The sequence below is a fragment of the Octodon degus genome, unplaced genomic scaffold, assembly GCF_000260255.1.
Source record: "Octodon degus isolate 3935 unplaced genomic scaffold, OctDeg1.0 scaffold00055, whole genome shotgun sequence".
Classification (NCBI taxonomy): Eukaryota; Metazoa; Chordata; class Mammalia; order Rodentia; family Octodontidae; genus Octodon; species Octodon degus.
The window spans coordinates 4,606,961-4,630,170 of NW_004524631.1; the positions used below are offsets into that span (position 1 = coordinate 4,606,961).

The 23,210-nt window shown below is 39.9% G+C and overlaps 1 protein-coding gene across 1 annotated transcript in view; it reads left to right on the forward strand.

Moving 5' to 3' along the window:
• The window catches only part of Pld1 (phospholipase D1), a 172,791-nt gene that overhangs the window by 30,488 nt on the left and 119,093 nt on the right, over positions 1-23,210 (forward strand). The window contains exons 2-6 of the mRNA XM_004633552.2: positions 11,695-11,887; positions 12,129-12,256; positions 14,134-14,279; positions 14,592-14,700; positions 16,507-16,572. Coding sequence (XP_004633609.2) covers positions 11,713-11,887; positions 12,129-12,256; positions 14,134-14,279; positions 14,592-14,700; positions 16,507-16,572 — 624 coding nt within the window. The 5' untranslated portion in view covers positions 11,695-11,712. The remainder of the gene's footprint in view (positions 1-11,694; positions 11,888-12,128; positions 12,257-14,133; positions 14,280-14,591; positions 14,701-16,506; positions 16,573-23,210) is intronic.

Genomic DNA, 23,210 nt, shown 5'->3' on the forward strand with positions numbered 1-23,210 from the left:
GCTCTAGGTTTTTTTTCTGGCATTTTGCTTCTATGCCTGTGTGTCCCATATACTTTTGGGATCACTTCTAATAGTCATATGAGGAACAGAACTGTAATCCCCCCCTCAAAAAAATGTAATCCCAAACCAAAACCTCTTTGGACCCCTCCAGGTTCATTTCTAGTGTGCCCATTCAACTCTGGTTCTTAATTCTGGGAAGCTAGGCGGCTTCCATCATTATTGTTTTCTGTAATTGCCACCACCACTGCTGTTTTCCTTCACTCAGAGTTTCCTAAAAATAGCTATAATTTATTCAGCACTTTTGTGTGTGTGAAGGAAAGGTGTGTGATTAGCTCGATCTATTTTGTTTCCACTCCATTTTGTCTTCTCTAATGGATAACATGAAGGAGTCACCAGCATCCAGCGCTTGCTGCTAGTTCCCAACTGCTAAGGGGCAGTTGATTCTAGAATAGCTGCTTGGACTTTGGGCATTGGCCTAATGGCTTTTAGAATATCGGAGTGCCTAGAATTAATTAACATTATTTTAGCATCTAGTGTGGCACAAGCTCCATTTTACACACTATGAAGCTGAAACTTGGAGTAGTGTTAGTAACTTAGCATGGCCTTAAAGAGAATCAGTTTTCAAGTTGTTTCACTCAAAAATTATATGCGTTCCCTGTAGTTTGTGCTGATTGGCCCTTGAGCATGTCTGGAGGAGATGTTGCATGCATATTTACCAGCTTCATTCTTCTCATTGGTGAAATTCATGAGTTATCGCAAACACTCCCTGTGCTGCCTACACTCGCACTAAGAGATTGCTCATTCCTTTGCGGGGGGGGGGGGGAGGAAGAAGAATCAGATTTTATTTATTTATTTATTTATTTACTTATTTATTTTATTTTTTTTGGTGGAACTGGGGTTTGAACTCAGACCCTTGTGCTTTCCAGGCAAGCACTTATTCTACTGAGCCATCTCCCTGGCCCCAGAATCAGGTTTTAGATACCAGGGAAGAATTTTCCTAAATGGGGCAGCCATCATAAGAAGCTGTACCAGTTTTAAGAAGAGCAAACGGTGATAGTAAAGATGATGAAATTAAAACTCTTGAATGTTCATAGTTCCTGGGTGGTATATGTTCTTATCAGCAGTACCATTGTATTCCTTAAAATGTTTTTTTTTTTTTTTTGTAATTGCATATTTTAATTTTTCCCCTTTCTTAAATTTTGTTTCATTTTTTCTTTTTTATTAATTTTATTGAGAAAGAAGTAGCAATGAGACAGTTTCAAAACAGGGTTGTAGGACAGTTGCAATAATTAATACACTGCATATTGTTGTCTTTGTAGTAGTTATTCATAGTACAAGATGCAGACATGATATCCTGTCTAAACACCATGAAATATTTTTATTTAATATTCTGCAGCACTGAAAAGAACATTTTTCTTATAGTTATTTTAATACAGGTGAACCCCATCTGAGAGAAAATAGCTTGTGCTCATATTACTCACTGCCTGAATCCCTGGGGTATCAATTTGCCTTAGTGAGAACAATATTTATCTCACTTTGCTTAGTAGGATTTGTGAATCAGAATGATGTGTGTTCTTATATAGGTTTATCTGCAGTTAACATCCTCTCCTGAGTCACAGTGTATGGACATTTTGTGCTTGGCTATAAAAATTGAATATTCATTACATCAAAGGATATAGTTTTGGAGCCTGATTATAGTTTTTTCCTTATTAGCTTTTTTCATGAAGAATTTTCCTTTTGGAATCTTCATCAGCTGAAGTCAGCCAGTGGTTGTACATAATTTTTCACTCACAACTTATTGACCAGCTTGGAAGTTAGAAGGGCCTAATATATATATATATATATATATATATATATATATATATATTCATATATATATTCATATTCATTAATAAAGGTGAAGGTGGGAATAAGTCTCTTTAGAGGTTGGTTCAGAATCCTTATTTAAGTACCTCCAGCATTTGGGACTAGGTTTTCATCTTTTGGGTAGAGTACTTAGAATGTGTATGTACACGTCTGCCTGTGCACATGTGTGTATGTTTCTGACATTTAGTGACACTGAAGCAGGAGTTTTTCTTACAGTAATAGATCTATTACCAAGTCCTAAACGGAGACAACTGTATATTCTTGTAGACTAGATATGTCTTTAATCCCTTAGTTTCTTTCCCATAAAGAGGTCAGCCCGGAGGCTGCCACGTAGGCCTGTGGTGAGGGTAGCCTGAAGGGGTACACGCAGAATGCCTGCATCCCTGTCTGGCCCGTGAGAAGCACGATGCACATTTTCTCTGCATTGTTGCTGGAGTGTTAACATACCATGAATTTCTGTGGGAAATGGATGACTCAGTAGAACAATCCATGGTGCTAACACTGTGCTGGCCCATCTTCTGCACACTGCTTGAGCTAAGGTTATATGGTCCTTTAACAGGAAGAGGTGCAGGGAGGAGAGGAAGGGAAGAAGATGAGGTGATGCATTGCCTGATTGGCTGCAACATCCCCAGGAACACAGCCAGCTGCTCAGCCCCTAGAGGCTCCATCAGATGGGCCGCGTGTCAGCAGCCTGCTCAGCACAGTCAGGGCAAGAGAGGACGGGAGAAGCACACATCTGCCCACAGCTTAAGTTGCCCCAGTCTCACAGGTTCTGTGGCTTGGTTCCCGGTACACCCACTCCTAGCTCCCAACTCCTAGGAGGTGAGAGTCCATGCCTCTGTCTCAGCCCTTCCTCCAAATCTAGAACCCTCAGGGAGAGCTGGAACCTGCTGGGCTGGTCAAAAATCAGGGGAGCACAAGTGCTGCTGCCTGCTGTAGAGACTGTGCTAACACCCTGGCCTCACCTGGAAAAGCCTAAGAGCGCTGGTGGCATTAAGAGGACAGGTGAGAGCAGTAGTAATAGGGATGTCCATGAGCAGAGGCAGGGGCTGAGCACGTCAGGTGGCCTGTGCACAGACCCCCCTCGAACTGTGCTGTCCCAGCAGGCTGCAGTGGTCCATCTCCTTGGTTTTAAGTGAGATTACCATGTGGATTAGAAAAGACATACAGCATGCACATGTGTCCATCAGTGGTTGGCCCAGAGTAGATACTCCATGAGTGACAAATAGTGTGTTCCTAACCACCAGTATTTGAAACAGTTGCACATCTCCTTTAACACTTGTGCTTGACTCTGGAAGCAAAATCTGGGGATGGAACTAAGAAGGACTAAAGGCAGTGGATACTGCTGTAAAAAGAGCACTGTTCAAATGTAGGAGATACCAAAGGAAATGACTAAGAAAGCTCATGCCAGATAACAAACTCCTGGGATATTTTTTAAAAGTCATCCAAGGAGGTCAAAGGATTTAGGAGAAATGAAAATCAGCAGAGGATGTTCACTCTAAGAATATGTGAACTAAATCCTAATTCAGCTCTAGGTCATGACACAGCTTTCTGGAAGGTTGTCTCTTCAGAAACAATGACATCTTAAGGGACTGATTTGTCAGAAATCTGCTTCTTGAGTTAGCATTAAAAATGATTGTGAGGGATTTTTTTTAAAAAACAGAATTATGCTGGTAACACCCTAGAATAATTGAGTTTCACCAATGGCAGAGATTATGGGAATTTTAAGAACTATATAAACATCTTCTTTATGCCATTGTAGGCCTGTTTTTGTTTTAGCAAGGGAACAGAGAGTGTGGCTTCCAACTCCTGGACTGTGGACACTGTGAGTCCAGATTATTTCCCTCACCATCTCCAATCTTCAAACCTCAGGGAGAGGAGCACTGTTATTGTTAGGCCACGTGGAAGCTTTGCTAGGCAAGCAGAGATGGGAAAGTAAGTGGAAGATTGTTGTGTTCTGGGGTCCTGTGATCAGAGCAGATGTAGAGCTCCGGCAGCCGCAGTGGTAGGGAGTCAGACTGCAGCGCTGAGAACCACAGATGCAGTAGTAAGCGGGGCTCATGGGGGTGGGACAGGAGAAGGTTTATAGGAGTCTACGTCACAGCCTCTCGTGTTCTTGACGTGAGTGCAAATAGAAACCAGAGGTGGACAGGCCGACGCCATTCAGGTCAGCCAGAGCTGCATGTCACCTTGGTCAGCTCATCTTGTTATTGGTGAAGGGCAAGTAATGGTAGTCCTCCTTGTGAAGTTCACATCAGGAGCACTTGGGATCATGCACAAGTCCCTCTGTAAAAGCCTGGCTCACTAGCTGGCAGCAGTTTAGTGGTTTGGCTGCAGATGCTTTGGCAGCTGGTCTGTTTCTTTCATGTTCTGCCCATGTCAGGGCTTTTGTCAACCATTTGAGATTACCTGCGTTCTGATATCTTTAGGAAATGATGAGACTTTTTTTGTGCTGGGATTACAAGTATGTACTACCACACCTGGTTCTGGGGCTGGCACAGCATTCAGTACTGAGGAACTGAACCTGAGTCCTTGCACTTGCCAGGCAGGTGCTTGGACTGCTGAGCTATCTCCCCAGCCCCGATTACCTGTGTTATATGAAGATACAGTATATATTTGTGGCATGCATTGAGGAGCCTGCAGCTGACAGGGTTCTCTGTGGGCAGTTGACTCGTTCATTACTTAATAAATAAATAATTGTTGAGTAGGTGCACTTTCAACCATGTGCATGACCATGGCACTAACTTCTGTTTTCATTTAAATGTGAGATGTCTTTTAAAGGCTCACATATTAAGGGCTTAATTCCCCATGCAGATATGTTGAGAGGTGAGGTCCAGGGGTGCCTGGATGTGGAGGGTGGTCACAGCTGAATGGGAGGTGGGACCCAGGGGCACAAACACGGGCTTTGGCAGTGTGGTGCTCACACTGGGCTAGCTCATTGTCTGCCTAGAGCCTGAGCCAAGCTTGTCCTTACTGGGAGTAGTTACAGTTCTAGAGCATTCCTTTTAAAGGTGTGTATTGGCTCTCCCTCTTGCTCCTTCTCTGGTTCTTTTCATTTTCCCTTCCCAACTGCCCACATGGGAGCAGTTTGTACCCTTGTGCAAGATGCTTGGCCTCACAATGAAACAACTCACCATGGCATAAAACCTCTGAGTGCTGAGCCAGAGTGAATCTTTCTTCCATCAGGTTGACTTCCCTGGGTACTTTGTCACCATGGCAGAAAGCTGATGGACATGGCTTCCTTTCCCAGGAGTGTCCTCTTCTCAGGGGAGAACAATGTGCTCATCAAAACATGACTGCAGCCCGATAGACAGGGCTTCTTGACCTCAGGCCATGAGGGGACACATACAGACCCATACGAATATATGCAAACTGCTGTATGTGAACGCGTGTTGATATTTTTCTGGGATGATAAGTTTTGTCAAATTAAGGAAAAGGTCTGGACTCTAAAAGGAACGGGAGTCACCATGGTGGAAAAAGTGGACTCTGCACTGTGAAAACACAGGAAGAATTGCACATCCCACGGGAAGAGGAGTGGGGAGGTAAAAGCAAGGAGTGCAGTGAAAAATACGCTAGCTGGACTCGGCTACTTAGTACCATCCAAGGTTGGGTTCACAGAGGAAGGCTTGTTGGCATCTACAATGGTGTAGGATAGTTCAGAAATTGCAGGACCAGGTAATGGGAGAATCCTGCTCTTGTAGTAGCCCAACCAAAGCAATAGCCATTAGTTTTGGGAGCCAAATAAGAGACAAAAGATAGGACAGTGCCTAGCATGTCAGCACTGAGAACTACTGGCACAGCATGTGACACCGGGGATTGAACCCAAGTCCTTGCTCTTGCTAGGCAGGTGCTTAGACCGCTGAGCTATCTCCCCAGCCCAGAAGTGATACTTTGAAGAAAAAAAAAAAATTCAAAGATCCACAAGGACATCAAAAGATTTTTTTAAAAAATGTGTTTTCTCAAAATATACTGCCTAGAAGGTGAAATGTAGTGATACTATCTACTTGATTCAAGGTTAGTAAAATTAGAAAAATATTTATCCAGTGTTTACTATATCATTAGTCATTGAACTTAATATGTGAATTTATATGTGTTTTTTGTACCTTAGGGAATATCAAGTTTATTCCAAATAATTTCTGTATAATGTGTTTTAGAAGGGTTCTATCATGAATCTTTCAATCAGTTTCACAGAATGAAAAGTGGGAAAATGAAATATCCATTAATTATTTTCATTTCATTAAATTAATTAATCTGGAGATTGAATGCTTGGCCTTGTGCACGTGAGGCAAGTGCTTTACAACTGAGCTACATTCCCTAGTATGATTTTTATTTATATTTTATTTATTTTTGGCCATCTCAGCCTGCCCTGAGGGTGGGGTTGGTGCAGCATGTGGTGCCTGGTATCAAACTTCCATCCCCTGCACTTGCCCAAGTTTGCCTAAGTAGGTGCTTTAGACCACTGAGCTATCTCACCGTCCCCCCACTGTGACTTTAAATGACCTAATTATAATTAATGACACATTCATACATTATGCTATGATTTTTTGGCTTAGAAACTGATTGTGTTTAATTCTCTCTATAAGTACAACTAATATAAAAGAAAAAATATGGGAGAACTTTGCATATTGTTTAGAAAGAGAAGCAAGAAATAAGTCACAATCATCTTCAAAGTACGAGTGCTGGGATTTTGTTGATATTGTTCCTTAGTTTTAAGAATATAAAATATGAGTAAATGTCTCCCAGTAACTGTCCTGTACCCTCAGTCTCACTTCTAGTTTGTTGAGTAGCTAGACTTTGGAATCATATCAGTCAAGGTCAGGTCCAGGGCCCCCAGCACTCTGTCCCAGAGCAAGTTCCTTGTCTAAGTTTCTCTTTAAGTGTGGGTAACAGTAAGACTTGGCTTCTAAGATTGTAGCAAGGATCGAGTAAGGTCATGTGGTTTATCTCTTTGCACAGTGAATGCATCTAGCACATATTCAGCAAATATTTGCTAGTGTTAATATTTACTTTAATATTAATTATACTGGATAATGTTGTTAGTATTATTTTGGCGGAGGGAATGTTTATATATTTATTATCTGAAAAGGAAAATAATTGCTTCTCTTTGATATTTTACTTCCTCATCTAATTGAGAACTGAGATCAAAAGATGCTATATTTAAATTTTTCATCACTGAATAACAGGAAGTCATTGAATATTCCCTGCAAAGACTGTTTTCCTAATATTCACAACTGGGGTGGGGGGAACTGTCAACCCTCATTTACCAATGCAAACAGAAGTAAAACACAGCTGCTCTTATCTTTCCATAGATACTGTCTCTTCTTGGTACTGAACGAGGTAATGATCTTGCAGTATTATTTTATAAGGAGGTAACAAAATGAATCACACTATCTCAAGTGTAAACACTGGGGGCCTTATCGCATGCTGCTTAGCTCAGGCTGTAGCTGGGCATCTGTTCACTTCCTCCTTTGCCCTGGGTAGATTATTTTAGATAAAAGAGAACATTGACCAGTAAGTAAAGATTTGACAACACAGAAGCACACATAGACTTGCAGCCCAGTATTCAAGATTGATACCAGCAAAGCAATTGTTGGACATTCAACCCAAAACATTATGAAGCACTCAGGTAAAGGTAGTAATGGACAAGTCACTTGATTCATTTTCCATCATTAGGTGGTGAAGTCTTCACAAACAAATGCATAAATCTGCTGATCCTTGGGCCCACTGAACTGCCATGTGACCTTACTTTATTAATCATAAAACTTCAGGAAGCTGTCAGCATAGGCTGTTCCCATCATTCTTATGACTGTAGGTTTAGTCTGGTTTTTTTCAAAGGTGCGGTGATTAAAGTGGAAGATATCACTTGTCACAAAACATAAGTAAACTTTATGTTAAAGATTAAATTGATAGATATTCCAGACCATAAAATAAAATCGATTATATAGCCAGGCATCGTGATGTATCCCTGTGATCCCAGCACTTGGGAGGCTGAGGCAAGAGGATCATTGTGAGTTCAAGAACAGCCTGGGCTACAAATTGAGCTCAAAGCTAATCTGTAATACATAGGGAGACACTGTCTCAAACACACACACACACACACACACACACACACATATATGTGTGTGTGTGTATGTGTGTATATATATTCTATATATATATGGAATATATATACATATATATTCCTATAACCAAGTTCTTAAGAATTAAAGCCAGTCAAATCTGCTATGAAGTCAGTCATGAGGTGGAGTGTAACTCAATTGTGGAGCATTTCCTTAGCATCCTTGAGGCATGGGTTCAAGCCCCAGCATGCAACCCCCCCCCGCCCAAAGTTGAATCAGTCTTGACACAAGGGTAGTAAACTTGGGCAGATTATTGCAAATAAATCTTGCAAAATAATCATATCTGTAGGTAGGGTCTACTTTTTTTTTTTCATTTGTGTGTTTGGTACAGGGTCTTACTATGCAGATTGGACTCATGATGATCCTCCTGTTTTCAGCCTCCCCAGCTCTGGGATTACAGGCATGTGCCACCAAGCACAGACTCTGTTGCTGGCTCAGCATGCCCTGGGAGTGAGGCCAGCATGACATACAGGACTGGGGATCAATCCCTGGTCCCTGTGCTTGCCAAAGCAGGTGCTTAGTCCATTGAGCTATCTTGCTAGCCCCTGGTAGGGTCTAAATTTGAAATAATATATGGTGTTAAAATTGGCTTTATTCTGTAATAAGTGCTTAATGTTTCTTTTCTACTTTTGCACAGGTTTCCCACAAGTTACTATGCTTATTTAAAATCTCTATCTGAAATATAGTATTTAGGTTAGCTTTATCTAGTGGCTCTATATTATTTATCCCAATTATGTTACAATGTGTAGATTAATTTCTGTATACCTTGAAATTAACATGCATTTTTAATAATAACTTTTTTTTAAAAAAGGAAGGACATTGGGACTAATTTATTTGTCTTCACTATGCAAAGAAAGATGGTAATGTTAATTTTTAAGTCTGTTTTATCAATACAAAATAACTAAAATCTTTTTTAAAAGTTAACAAGTGACAGTAATATGATGTAATTTTTGACTTGCTTTTCCTTGTCTCCTTTCCTTTGGACTTTTCCTTATGTTTTGTTTCAATAAAGTCAAATGTGGCTCATAGTTGGCATCTACTCAGCATTTCTTTGTTGAATTTAAGAGAACAGGAAATACATATTTTACTTGTGTTCAGAGACAGCAGCTCCTTAATGGAGGCTGAATAGACCTTAATTAAGTTTTCCAGGTTAGATAACATTCTGCCCGTACTTCCTCTATGCAAGTGCAGAACTACTTGTATTCATTCCTTGGAATAGGAGAAGGTTAAATACATTGTAAGGAAGCTGAACAATTTATGGCACCTTTTGTCTATAATGAATGTTGTGCTATAAGGGGACCCTAGAAATGAAAGAGCTCAGTCCCCTTAATTGAGAGATGAGGAAACTGAGGTCCTGAGAGTTGAAATGGCTCTGTCATATGTAGGCTGAGCTACGGGACAAACTTCATTTTCTACTTCTTTCAATTGAGTTAGCTCTTAAAGGGACTTGTTCAGCAGTATTTGTATATATCAACACTTCTCTCTACAAGGTCATGTAGAGATCTACAAAAAAGTAGACATCAAGGTAATGACTGAGGTTGAGAACACTGGCTTTTGAGTCAGAGAAGGCTGGCTTGAAATCTCTGCTTCACCTCTTACTAGATGTGTTTCCTTCTCAGGTTGTCTGGTCTCAGTCAAGTTATCTAATGACTGTGCCTTGGTTTTCTTATCTATGAAGAAGGAAAATCAAACTCTTGTCATCTTCAAAATGGAAATAGCAAATTTTCATAGATTTGGTATTAATCATCAGTGTAATAGTATATATAAATGATTATCACTAACCACATAATACTAAAACTAGCTATCCATTGGCTATTGTTATAACAGATTAGAAATGGGAGGTTGAAGGGAAGAGATATAAGCAAAGATAGTACTATATTTTGTTAATGGCAGACTGCAAATTTGGCTGCAGCCTTCTTTATAGTGAAGATGGAAAAGCAACACAATAAATTATGCAGTTCACAGGGAGATATGCCTTGTACATGCATATGTGGCCAAAGTAGAGTCACCATGTTTCACTGTCATCTTTGAATTTCCAAGGTCTCTCTCTCTCTCTCTTTGATACTGGGGATTGAATTTGGGTCTTGCACTTGACAGGCAGATGCTTATGCTGTTGAGCTCTCCCTGGCCCCAACTAGGATCTCTCTACACAGCCATGTATACATTTTAATGATTTTTTTTTTTTTTTTTTTTTTTTTTTTTTTTTTTTTTTTTTTTGGTGGAACCAGGGTTTGAACTCAGTCTTACTACTAGATCGGACTGATAGTGAGCCTCCTGTTTACAGCCTCCCAAGAGCTGGGATTACAGGCATGCACCACCACGCCCAGTCTCAACTACCATCTCAGCAGGCCCCAGAGCCAGGGCCGGCACAGCAGGCCCAGGGATCAAATCCCTATTTCCTGCATCTGCTTGCAGGTGCTTTAATCCACTGAGCTATTTGGCCAGCCCTTTTTTAAAATGATATTTTTTCCATGTATACCTTTTAGAGACTTGAGGTGCTATAATAACAACTGTCTTGAGTTTGCTTAAGGTTCTTAGTGCTTCCTTGTGAACCTCCCCTTTCATGATAGCACCTACAGGAAATAGTCTCATAAAGATGCCTTCCTATCAGTCCACTTTCAGGAAGCCTAAGACCTTGAGAGAGGTGAGGGATGCACTTGGAATTCTCTGGCTTTTTCTCTTACCCATGTCAGAAACTCCCTAATTATGGGCACAAGACTTCTTCATGCTCACATTCTCGTTCATTGCAGCTCACCCATGGAGACCTAGTTAATGCTTTTGATTTGCAGTAGTAAATGAACATATGCAGAAGAATTAGGGGTATGAGACACTTTCCATTTCGAACCTGGTCATAATGGAGAGATTATTTCTGCATTAGGCAATATAGATTTTTCATCCAGCTCAGACGACAGTCCTTAAGGATTAAATCTTAGTATTTTCAGCGAAAAATAAAATGTATAGGAATTCTTCTTCCCTGGTTACTGATGTGCAACGACTTGTGTTATTAAATGTCAGAATGAAATAGGAGTGGTTTCCTTTCAAAAAAGGAGAAAAGCATAATTCTAGCACCTCAAGTATCTTTTGAAACAGGTATATTAATCAAAGTCATAGCCAAAACCTCATGTCTCAAGCGGGTAAACTCTTTGCTCGGGGTGTCAGCTGCAGAGAAAATGTGGCAATCTGCTATCATAGCAACATCCCTAAGTCTGCCTATTTAGATATGGGAACTATCCTCATTTTTCTTGAAGAAACAGTGAAAGTTGCTTATTTCAGTAACATTCTTTCTTTCCATCTACTTGTTACAGTCAGCAAGCACGCTCTTTTCACTGAATCGGCATTCCCAAGTCAAGCTTCCTTCAATCTATCCTAATTTATCTAAGTTCATAAAATTTGGTGAGAGAAATTTTGACATTTCTTTGGTGTGATGTTCCTTTTTCTTTTTTGTTTACAGCTAAGTATGGCACAGCTAAGCATTTCTTTGTTGAATTCAGCGAATAGGAGACACATATTTTACGTATCATAGTTTACAAAGTAGGAATTCTTTAAACATTAAGCAGGAAAATCAATTGAAATGTTGTTGGGAATAAGTGAGTGCTCACCCGGACCTGGGTGTCTTGTTTTAGCTGCTGTGTCTGGGTGTGGATTCGCATTGTGTGATGCGGTCTTACTTGGTCAAATTATACATCTGTGTGTAATTCTTTTCTTCTCCAGCCCCACTGGTTTCACCATGTCCGAAGGTAACATGTCACTGAAAAGCGAGTCACGAGTGAATACCTCGGCACTGCAGAAAATCGCTGCCGACATGAGCAACTTGATAGAAAACCTGGACACTCGGGAGCTGCATTTCGAAGGAGAGGAGGTGGACTATGATGTGTCACCCAGTGACCCCAAGGCTCAGGAAGGTGAAGATAGGTGATACGGGGGTGGGGGCAGGGGTGCTGGTCAGGGTCGGTTGGCAGAGCACAATCTGGAAACCCGGCAGATGACTTGTCCTCTTCACTGACGCCTTAACACTGGGCTGAGATGCGCTCCCAGGAAGCTTACTCCTTTGGACAATCACGACTCTTCAGAGGATTCCCGTAAGAGGCAAGGCATGCGACTGTCACCTATCGGAATAACCTTATTTAATTATTTATTTTTTAGTGTATATCCCTTTCTCTGCCATTTATAACACTCAAGGATTTAAGGAGCCTAATATACAGACGTATCTCTCCGGATGTCCGATAAAAGCGCAAGTTCTGGAAGTGGAGCGTTTCACGTCTACGTCAAGGGTCAGAGCACTTACGGACTCACCTTTTTTTGGTCAATATATATGAACTAATACTTTGACTTTTCTTTCTCTTCCTCCTAATTAGTATCATGGTTTTGGACTTTGGTTTTTATTTGTCACTTCCAAGTCCTTGTCGTCTCTTGGGATTTGTTCCCTTCTCATTTAAAAATCTCTAGTTTCATACTCCTTTCTTCTTTGCTCGACAAGGCTGTCTGAGTGACATTTATGGCAACTTATTAATTCAGTAGGTCATAAGGTGTCTCCCTTTGCTTTCCTCTCTCCCCAGTTTTCTCCTCATTTGGATTCTTCTTGGAGCATAGCTATTCTAACTAGAATGCTGAATCAAGGTCAGGGCTTGTGTAGCAAAAAACTGGTGGTGCTACTTAGCTCTTGAAATAAAAAAAAAAAAAAAAGACAGCAATTGGAATTGGGGAAGGCTATTATCCCAGAGCCCCCCTGAGAGAATTCTCCTGGCCTCCTCTGCCAGTCTGATGATTTCCTGGGAACCTGTCCTTAGGTCCTCATGCACAAATATTTTCATTGAACATGAGAAAGGCTCACAGTAAATGCCTTCAGCAGGCACAGCTGAGCCATTTGAAAAGGCAAGCTGGGGGTGACTGAGCTGTGTTTCATCTGTGACTGCCTGGGTTTGCAGAAAATGTGGCAGTCAGGGAAAGGTGTCAGTGAGTAAGTGGTGGCCCTTGTGCAGCAGGTTAAATGAAAGCAAAGGCAGGGGAAAGCTGTAGCTAGCTCGTGCTTCAGAGAAGGGAGAGAATAATACCTTGGCCTTGGGCAGGCTTTCCTGTTCCTCTCTGCATGTGCCCTGAAGGCTGGCAGCACTGGTTCTGCCAAGTGCTCTGTCCTAGCACCTTGCTGGCTGTCGCTTTACACACATCTTGGAGTCCAGCTTTTGCTCTGGGCTTTCCTAGGAGAAGGGCTTGTGTCTCTCTGATAAACTGTGAGGCCTCTCTTCCATGAACTTTGCTTCTTACTTTGCCTGTCAGCTTTTAGGTTGATAGACAGTTACAATTAGGAGTTACATAGGAGTTACATGTATGCACTGTAGAACAAGATTGCATGTTTTAGTTCCCAGGTTTGTTTTGTGACCTTGAGCAAGTTACTTAAATTCTCATTTTGTTCCTCCAAGCAGTGAGTATCACAGTGCTTGCCTTATATATTGTTATGAGCAAATAATAATAATGATAGTAGTAGTACATGTATTATATAAGCATACTCTGAATTTTGAATTTTCACCAGTGCAGCAGCTTTCTCCACACACCCTTCCTGGTGTGGCCTCAGGGCAGGGGTGTGGTGTAGCCAAGCTTGAACCTTGGAATTGTTTCAGAAGGAGGAGAGAAGGCTTTCATGCCTTTTGTGGAGGGCAGAAAGGGCCAAGGTGGTGCTCTGGCTTCCTTTACTTCCTGTTTCTTTCTCTCCCACCTCTGTCAACAGCCTGTTCACTGCTCAAGTATGAAACTAGACTACCCAATGCTAATCAGCGCCTTTGTTCATTGTCTATATTACCTGGTTTCTGGTTTCCAGTGTTCCTAAGTGTGTGTGTGCATGCACACACATGAACATGTATGCACATGCATGATGAAAGGACAAGACTTACAGTTTTGTCTTATGTAATTGATCAGAGGAATAAGAGCATATTATTCTCTTAAGTAATATTTAGAGAATATTTAAAGAAAATGAAATATTACTGAAAAGAATATTTTCACAATCAGTTTTTGAAAAATAAATGTTAAGTACTTACAGAGGATATGTAGTGTGAACTTAAATGTACTTCCATGTTACCTATTAATTAGCTATGGTTCATTGAAATCTTTTGAATTTTTTTATCTGAGACATCAATAAATTTATTTATCACCACAGGTAGCAAGTATCAATTTGTACACTATTGAATTAACCCATGGGGAATTTAAATGGCAAGTTAAGAGGAAATTCAAGCACTTTCAAGAGTTTCACAGAGAACTGCTTAAGTACAAAGCCTTCATCCGCATACCCATTCCCACCAAAAGGTAACCTTTTCAGAATGAATATAAAGTTATCCCAGCGATCAAGTTGGGTGATGGTGTGTTTTGTTCACTCTCTAGTCTATTGTTGGTATATATTCCCAATTAAATAAGCTCTTTACAAAATAAGCCTTTTCTAAAAAGAAAAAAGCTCACATACAACCACTCCTGAAGTTGATTGTAAACTGCATGAATTGTAAATACATACTAATAATATACCAAAAAAAAAAAAATACAAAATAAGCCACCTCATGTAAGGTATGAAAGTTATAATTAAGGAACAATTTAATGAAAGTTTGCTTTGGGTGTGTATTTTAGGCACACATTTAGAAGACAAAATGTCAAAGGGGAGGAACCTCGAGAAATGCCCAGTTTGCCCAGTTCACATGAAAATACAATTCAAGAAGAACAGTTCTTTGGAAGAAGGGTAAGTCTTATTTCCTATTGTTGCTTTGAACAGACTTTTGTGGAAATGTGGCATCTAATGACTGGGATGGGGGGTCTGGCTGCAGCTTCTCTCACCACTGATTAGTGACCCCAGCTGGTTCTGTTTCTCTTGAGCTAGCAGGTCACTTCTCCAAACCATAAAGAGGGCTCATGGTCCCTGGAGAGGAGGAGTATTCGTAGGAATTTTGTTACCCAGAGGCCAGCCTTCCAGTTTGACATTCCCTGGGCTGGCTTTGGTCAAAGGCTGATTAAGCGTATTGTAAGTTTGAAGTCCATGTTTTTCACGCCTTATATTTCCATCCATTTGCAGTATTTGTAGTAGCTCATTTAAAGTACATGTCAAATCGGATTTCTATGCTATGCTTAAGGTCTGAGAAGAGTAAGAGCACAGATGTGCTCAGGTAGGAAACTCAAGACAAGGAACATTTCCGTCTGCTCTGCTTCGGGGTGTCAGATGTATTCTTTAATGATGATATTCATAAGAAATTCATTTATGTCTGTCAGTTCTGTTTGATAATCTGAACCTTTTTTTGTTCCAGAAGAAATGTTTGATTTCTCCTTTGTAGTTGTCAACTTGTTTAAAATCCTTTTAGGGATCTGAGCTAAATGTTTTCTAAGACACTAGACATATGAAATTTTATAGTGTTGGCTTACTGTATGCACATGTCAGAGTCCAGCTAAAGATGCTTGTGACTAGTAACCCTTCATGCTTGTGCAAAATGATTCCAAATTCTGTGTCACAGTCAAAGTGCCTGAACTGTATCATTCTACTGCCCAAACCTTTTGTTCCACTTCCCCATAAACTTTTATACCTTCTAACACATTGACAATTGGGGTAAATCTTACCAGGTAGTCTTTTTCTTTTGACACCCCATTCTTTTTTTCCTTGAAGGCTGTTTAAAAATTTATATTCCAGTAAATTAAATATTAGAACTGGAAAAAATATAGGTTTTTGGTAAAATCAATGCATGCATTAAATTGTCTACTATGTACAAGTCCTTTTCTAATAGCTACCAAAGATTAAAAACATGTATATCTCAGGTTTTCTCAGCAATGTATGAAAGCCTAAGCATGTGGAAAGGGCAAGCCAGATGACTCAGTGAAATAAAGCACCTGCTTAGGCAGACTAGACTGGGGTCAATCCGGGCATGCTATGCCAGCCCCACCCCCAGGGTATTCTAAGCTGGCAATTGAGACTGGGCATGGTGGTGTGTACCTGTAATCCCAGTTCTTGGGAGGATGAAAACAGGAGGATCACTATGAGTCTGATCTGTATACTGAGACCCTGTAGACCCTGTACTAAATGCATAGGAAAGTGAAATGGCCAGAAGAAAGTTAAATAATAATTTAAGAGAACTATAGAAATAATACCTTCGTAGGGCTGGCCATATAACTCAGCAAAATGAAGTGCCTGCTTAGGCAGAGCACAAGGACTGGAGTTCAAGCCAATAAACTGTGCTGGCCCCGCCCCTGGGGCACGCTGAGACTGAGACTGGGTATGGTGGTGAAAGCCTGTAATCTCAGCATTTGGGAGGCTGAAAACAGGAGGATCACTATGAGTTTGATCTGTGTAGTGAAACCCTGTAGACTCTGTACTAAATACATTTAAAAAAATAAGAAATAGTACCTCCACGCTATTTAAGATTCCATAACACTAATAATATGAGTAAATAGTTGAATAACTTATAGAAGTTGAGATGAAAGGATGATCTCATTATTGTCACTATTTAAATTTTTCTATAAATCTAACCATATTAACTCTGATCTAAAATTATTTGTATTACAGAAACAACTGGAAGATTACCTGACCAAGATACTAAAAATGCCCATGTATAGAAACTATCATGCTACTGTAAGTACTATCAGTGATTGATATTTTGAAATAATTTATGAACTGGTGACTTATGAGTTAAATTTCAGGTAATATTAATTTAAGGGCTTTTATCTATGTGTACCTTATTCCTGGAGTTAAAATAGATTAATGAATACCAAATTGATTTGATAGTAAGGATTGCATTTATGATGATATACTCTTCTAAAAAATAGAGAATCTAAATATGCCTCTAACAACAGATTTAAATCAACTTTAAATGCTACTATACAACGGATTACCTAGAAATCAACACTTTTTTCCCATCAGGCTTCTAGAATGATGCCCAGCAGCCTTTCTAGCTCCATAGTAAAAACTTGGAGTAGCAAGTGATGAAAGCAGTCAAGCAGAGTTGAACACTCCAAGATTACAGAGTGGACTTGGCCTGCCAGCTGACTGGCCTGTCTTCTCATGTGAAAGTGAGAAGCATGGGAAAGGCCTCGGAGAGAAAAAGCCTTTTCAGAAGTCCAGGAAAACAGAGAAGGGTGGTGGGCTTAGAGACAGTCATGGATTCATCTGTCTCCTGTGGGTGGCAGACAGCTGGCAAGCAGGCGGAAGTGGGCTTCACGGTGTTTGGGAACAGGGAGCTTGGCCCTCATAAAGGCCCTTGAGGTGTGTGTGTGTGTGTGTGTGTGTGTGTGTGTGCACGCACATGTGCATGCGTGTGCCTGTGGATGTGCATTAGGGTTGGGATTTAGACTAGCTTTGATTCTGGATACCTGAGACTATCTGGTTATTGTATTCATATCTTCATATGCACAGACTTGGTGTTGAGTCGTACTTATGTATGTGATGCCTATGCAGAATTTAAGAACAAACACAGTGTGACTTGGCCTGGCCTTTAGTTTAGAGAACGACCAAACCAGGTTATGCCCCAGCTCCTGCAGCTGCTTGCTTGCACTGTAGAGTTCCATGCACTCTAAGTGGCTCTATGGCTTCGTAATCCTAGAGGAAGATTTTTCTCAGGAGAGCCAGTAATTTGGGTTCCATGGGTGGATCTCCAGAGAAGCAAGAGAGATGGGGTCTTGTCTTTTTCCAATGATACGTTCTGTTGAACACATCATGAGCACGGAGACTCTGCTGAGATTCTGCTGCTTTCTGTGCTCTCCGACACCCAACAAGCTGTTCTCTTTCATGGAGAGTTATTTAACTGGCTGTTAATACCGACATGCAATAATCTTCCATTTCTTTTGCTTTTTTTCTGCCTGCAACATTATTTGCACTATTTCTTCTGGCTTTAGGACAGTGCTTGGTGAGTCCTGTCTTCTCTTTCCATGTATGTTGTTACACTTTAGTTTCTTATGTAAGGAATGTTTACATTTTAAATGTCCATTTTAATTACTTTTCCAGTCATAAAAATATATTCAGCATTAAGCCATGTTGCACTTAGACATCCCAGGATGCCTTGTAATGATTTTCCCTGGAGCAGAAAACTTGGTTAGCAATTTAGTGACTATATTACCCCTCTCCCACACCTTTCTGGTGGTTGCTGAGATCATTCCTCTCAACACTGGAATTCTCTAAAACAATTCAAGCATAGGATGCAACTTGATATACATTTATCCTTGAAAGTTATTTTCCTTGTATACCAAGTTTATTTATTTTTTATTTTTTTTATTTTTACAACTCTTTTATTGAATACACTGAAAGAAGTCATAAACAAACAAAATATTCACAATTGATTTCTAAGAAGTCACTAAGCACACTCAAGATTATATACAATAAACAAGTGTACTCACTTTGACTGCTAGTGAGAAGCTTTTGTTGCAGTAGAAAAAATCTCAAATACGTATATACTTCAGTGACTAGTGATGTACAAAGGAACAATAAAAATTCATGAATCACCTTCTCTAGCGTCTCTGGATGTTAAGAGGTAGTGAGGTCTAATTTGGGTGTAATGAAAGGCCTCAGCCCATGGATTGAAAAGCAAGTTAACATAAAATTGAAGAGAGGCAAGTATAATCTTAGAGGCAATGTCATAAATTGAAAATAAAAATATTTTATTCTCTTAATATTATGTATTACTCCTTCTATAATTTTAAGGAATTTAGAAGTAATGGAGAAAAACTCAGAGAAGAGCACTGTGATGTTTTTGTATTTTATAATTAGAATGAGTTCACAATTTTTACTTAAAAACATCCTTAAAATGTGTCTTAATGAGAAACAAGTTTTGATATATCTTCGAGACAGTGCTAAGAAAAACACAATATGTTTGGAAACGGTTTCTTTTATGATGCTTTTATACATACATATGAATGAGCATTGTGAAAAATGTGTTGGTCTTTGGGAAAGAGGCCATAGTTGTTGGCCCAAAAAGACACAAGTATTAAGATTGTGGAATGACTGTGCACTTGTCAGCAGTTGTCTTCTGGGTCAACACACAGTAGCTTTGTGTACCTGCATAGCTGAGGCTGCTGGAAAGAGGGGCTGCATGACATCACCACATTCTATTACCCTGACAGCAACTGTCAACATTACCTGCTTTGCTAGAGTTTGAGCTACTAGCAGTGTCTTCAGCTCTGGTACTTGATACTGATTGTTAAGGTTAAGAATTATACCAAGTTTAATGTAGCCTAAAAACTAGGTTTTCGCAAACATTGCGTTTACTGAAATTTAATTGGCATCCATTGTGTTTCCTTCAGTAACTGCGGGGAACTTTTAAAAATCCAACTGAAAATAAATAGCATTTGTTTTTACATGTTGCATATTATAAAAGTATACTTTAGGAGTATAAAACAAACCTATTTGAGGTTAACTGAAGTCCTTTAACTGGTAAAATCATGACTCAGTCAGGGGATGTGTCCTTAGTTATATGATTGTCTGGCTCTGTATTTGGAACCTATAAAATTCATAAATAGTTCAGATGATTTTTATAACTAGGAGAATTTGAGAATTAAACTAAAACGCTATGGTCAGAAGCAAGACATATCATGTATATGTACAAATTCTCTATGATGACTGTTATCATTATGTATAGCTAAATATACTAATGAAAAAAATGAAAAGAAAATGCTATAATCAACCCAGAAACATCTTGGTGAAGTTGGCCTACTTCAAAAAGTAGAGAAAAATTTATTATTATGTAATAGGATTTACTCAGAAGAGTTAGGTCAATGCACCAAAGCAGTGGCTCTTTTTTTCTTTTTTAAAATTAGTTTTATTGGTACATTTTAGATGTGCATATTGATTACATTCATCATAGGAGATTTGTACCTGTATGTGACATATCTTGATTCTTCTTCTTTTTTTTTCTCCCCAATGTCCTCCCCTCCCTTCAATCTCTCTTCTCCAACTTGCTTACAAGAGCTTTGTTTCCATTTTTTTCTTTTTTTCTTTTTTTGTTTTGTTTTCTTAACTAGCTTTTGAAATTAGTCCTGCACAGATCTGATCTGTCTTCTCCCTTTTATACAGTGAGTTGTTGGGTTTGCACTCAAGCCAGTATCTTTTCTTCCAGGATTATGAGAACTGGCATTGTTTTATTTCCTTTGTTCTTCCTTGTAGTTCTGACCAACAGGATATTCCAGTGTTTTAACTGTGTTAGTATCAAACAGTTCCCTTAGAGATTGTTGGTAATAGGTTCAGTTTTGTTGCGTATTTGTAAAATGGGCATGCATATATTTCACATTTTCTCTCAGGATAGGTATGTTTTAAAATGCTATCTGAGTTGCACAGTAACATGCAATATATCTCCAACAGGAATGCCTTTGGTGTTCTGAAACAGTATGAGTATTAACTGTACTACAGAGCCCACTAACTGAGCCTTTTAATTAGTAACTGAAAAATGATTATCTTCCAGAAAGTTAAAAGCAAGAGGAATAAAAAATATAAACATACTTTTTTCCTGTTTAAAGATTAAAATCTAAACATTGAACAAGATTAGGACAAGGCCTTAAGCCAATAAGACCACATTTTAATCCTAACTTGACTCAAACCATTTAAGTCCTGTGACTCAGATTCCTTATCTCTAAGATAGTGATTAACACGAACCCTTGGATAAAACATCCCACAGATCAATAACATTGAGTTCACCCCTCCCCCATTTTGTAGGCTGGATAACTTTAATCTGAGAGCCAGAGCAGGTAAGGAAGGAAGCTGCACACAGAATTTCCATTTCCATTCCAACAGAGAAAGCTGTGTGAGTTGAACAGCTGCATTTGTGAAGTAGGGAGAGTGTTTTCTTTCTCATTACTGAGAGGTGGTGCTTGGAGGAACCTTAGGCCCTGGTCCACCCTGCCACTTCCTCTGTAGTTGCCTGTCTTTTCCATCCTCTGCAGCTGTGATAGCTGTGACACCTGGAAGGCGGCCCTTCCCAGAGAGGGCCCCACCCGAGGCTCCTGTCTTCCCTGGATCTGGTAGCTTCCCACTTGGTGCTCACTTGAATATTTGCTATCGCAGGAACAAAAGGGGCCTCTGAATCACTGTTCTCTTACAATGTAACTATGAGTAGAAAGGGCCCCATGGATGTGCTTATTAAGCAATTTCTAAGGCTCGTTATTAATCCAAGAGTTTGCTGCTTGTCTCTTCCCAGGAACTCTTTTTTGCTCCTGTTTCTCTAACTCTCTAACCAGTTAAGTCATGCTGAAGGTTTCCATTTGAGCCCACTTTCCACCTACTGCCAAAAATATTGTTTTAGTGCATTTTCACAACTTCCTTTATTGAAATAAAAAGACACTGATTAGTATTTTATTCAGCCAATAGAAACTACTGAGGGAGATCCAGTCCTAGCCCAGGCCCGGTGAGTGTGTGGAAGAGCTTCCAGCTACCCTGCGCCTGTGGGACCCGCTGGTCCCAGCCCAGGTGCAGCATGGGTGAGACCCTCTTCCACCCCCTTGGGACCCACCCAACACTCTGCAGCCCCCCCACACACCCTGCCCACCCAGTGAGAATTTCTGCCACGTTCTGGGGACCCCCAGATCCAGTCCTAGCCCAGGCCAGGTGAGTGTGTGGGAGAGGTTCCTCTCCCCACTACTCCACCTTGTCACCTCCAGACTCAGCTCAGGCCTGGCATACAGGCCTGGGGTAAAACCCTGCAGCTGCAATCCCTGCAGAGAGTGTAGGGGACAAAGCCACCCAGCTAGTCCAGGAGCAGAACATCTTGCCAGAAGGGCACAACAGGATCTACTCCCAAGGGTGGCAGCAGGAAGGAGCTGAGCACAGCAGCCAGACCCAAGCCAGGTACAACTGGATAAATTCAAAATTTGTAGATCTGCACCTGAACTTCAGTAGGTGCTAAGGTTATAACTGCACCAAAAATCTACAACAAAGGTCAAAAGACAGTGCTACACAAAATGACAACAAGGAGGAACAAAATGCAACCTCAGACCCCAAGCCCACCCATAACAAGTGCAGAGGACACTAACACAGAACAAATTGGGAGTCACACAGCTGAAATCAGTGAATCAACGGCTTCTGAAATAAAGTATTTTATTCAGCCATATGGAATATTATTAGATTAAATTGATCTTTGAATTCTTATTTCTGAAAATCACTTACTCAAAAGGAGCATGGGATTCTTAATCACTGAAGATGCACTGAGAAGTTGGGTCATTATAATCTCTGTTATATTTTATATTTTGTTAACTACGTTTGTTCTCAGTTTCTTTGATACATTTGGTTTCAATTTCCTAAATCTCTATTAGGATGTTTACTGTCAGAGAGGTTTTCCCCATCTCTGTAGGGGGGCTAGTTCCTCCTAGAAATCTCTTTAGTCAAACTTTACTAAGCTATTAAAATGAACTTTTTATTAATGTATAAATTAATTTTTATACTACTAATATAGACTTTACGTGGAATTCATTGCAATTAACAATTATGTTATATTACAATGTGTAATTTCTAAATTATATCAGAGAATGCTTATATGTATCTTGTGAATTACTTGATAATACTATACGAATAAGAGAGTATCTAGATTTTAGCCATGTGGTTTACCTTGACTTTTGTTTTCATTTCTTATTCTTCCATTCAATTGTTCTGTGACTGAATGGATTAGTTTTATTTCTGTAGTACTTTTCTTCCATTGTAAACCCACAGTGACATTATCATTCTGCTTTCTAAAGATAAAATGAGAAGTTATGGCTTAGGGTTTTAAAACATTTGGATTCTGTGGTTGACAATCAGAATGTCACTTCTAATAACCTGTGGGTTACAACACTTCCAATTAGAAAGTACTTCCGCAAGTCAGATTAAAAACTGCATGCTGTTGAATCGCAATGTTTTATATAAGAAATGAAATTTAAAGGTCTTGACTTTTAAAATCCTTATTTTAAAAAGTGCTGTGTGAGGATATGTTTAATTTGAGATTTTAAAAAGTTATTTAAGTCCTTTGAATTTTAAAAATTTGCTCTCTGCAAGTGACCCCAAGGGAGGTCGGGGGGAGAAATGCAGACATTTAATTGAACTTCACAAGAACTGACTGCTGCTGAGATATTTCTTATTCTTTCTTACAAGGTCAATATTTCATATTTTCAATCACATATAGAATTTTCAAGAACTGTAAGTTTCATTTTGTTAATCCCAGTCACGAGTACATCAAGGGCCTCTTGATCCCATCAGCCAGGGCTGTGGGCCCCTCCCCCTCTCTGGAACTTTCTAACTTCTTCACGTGGACCTGGTACAGG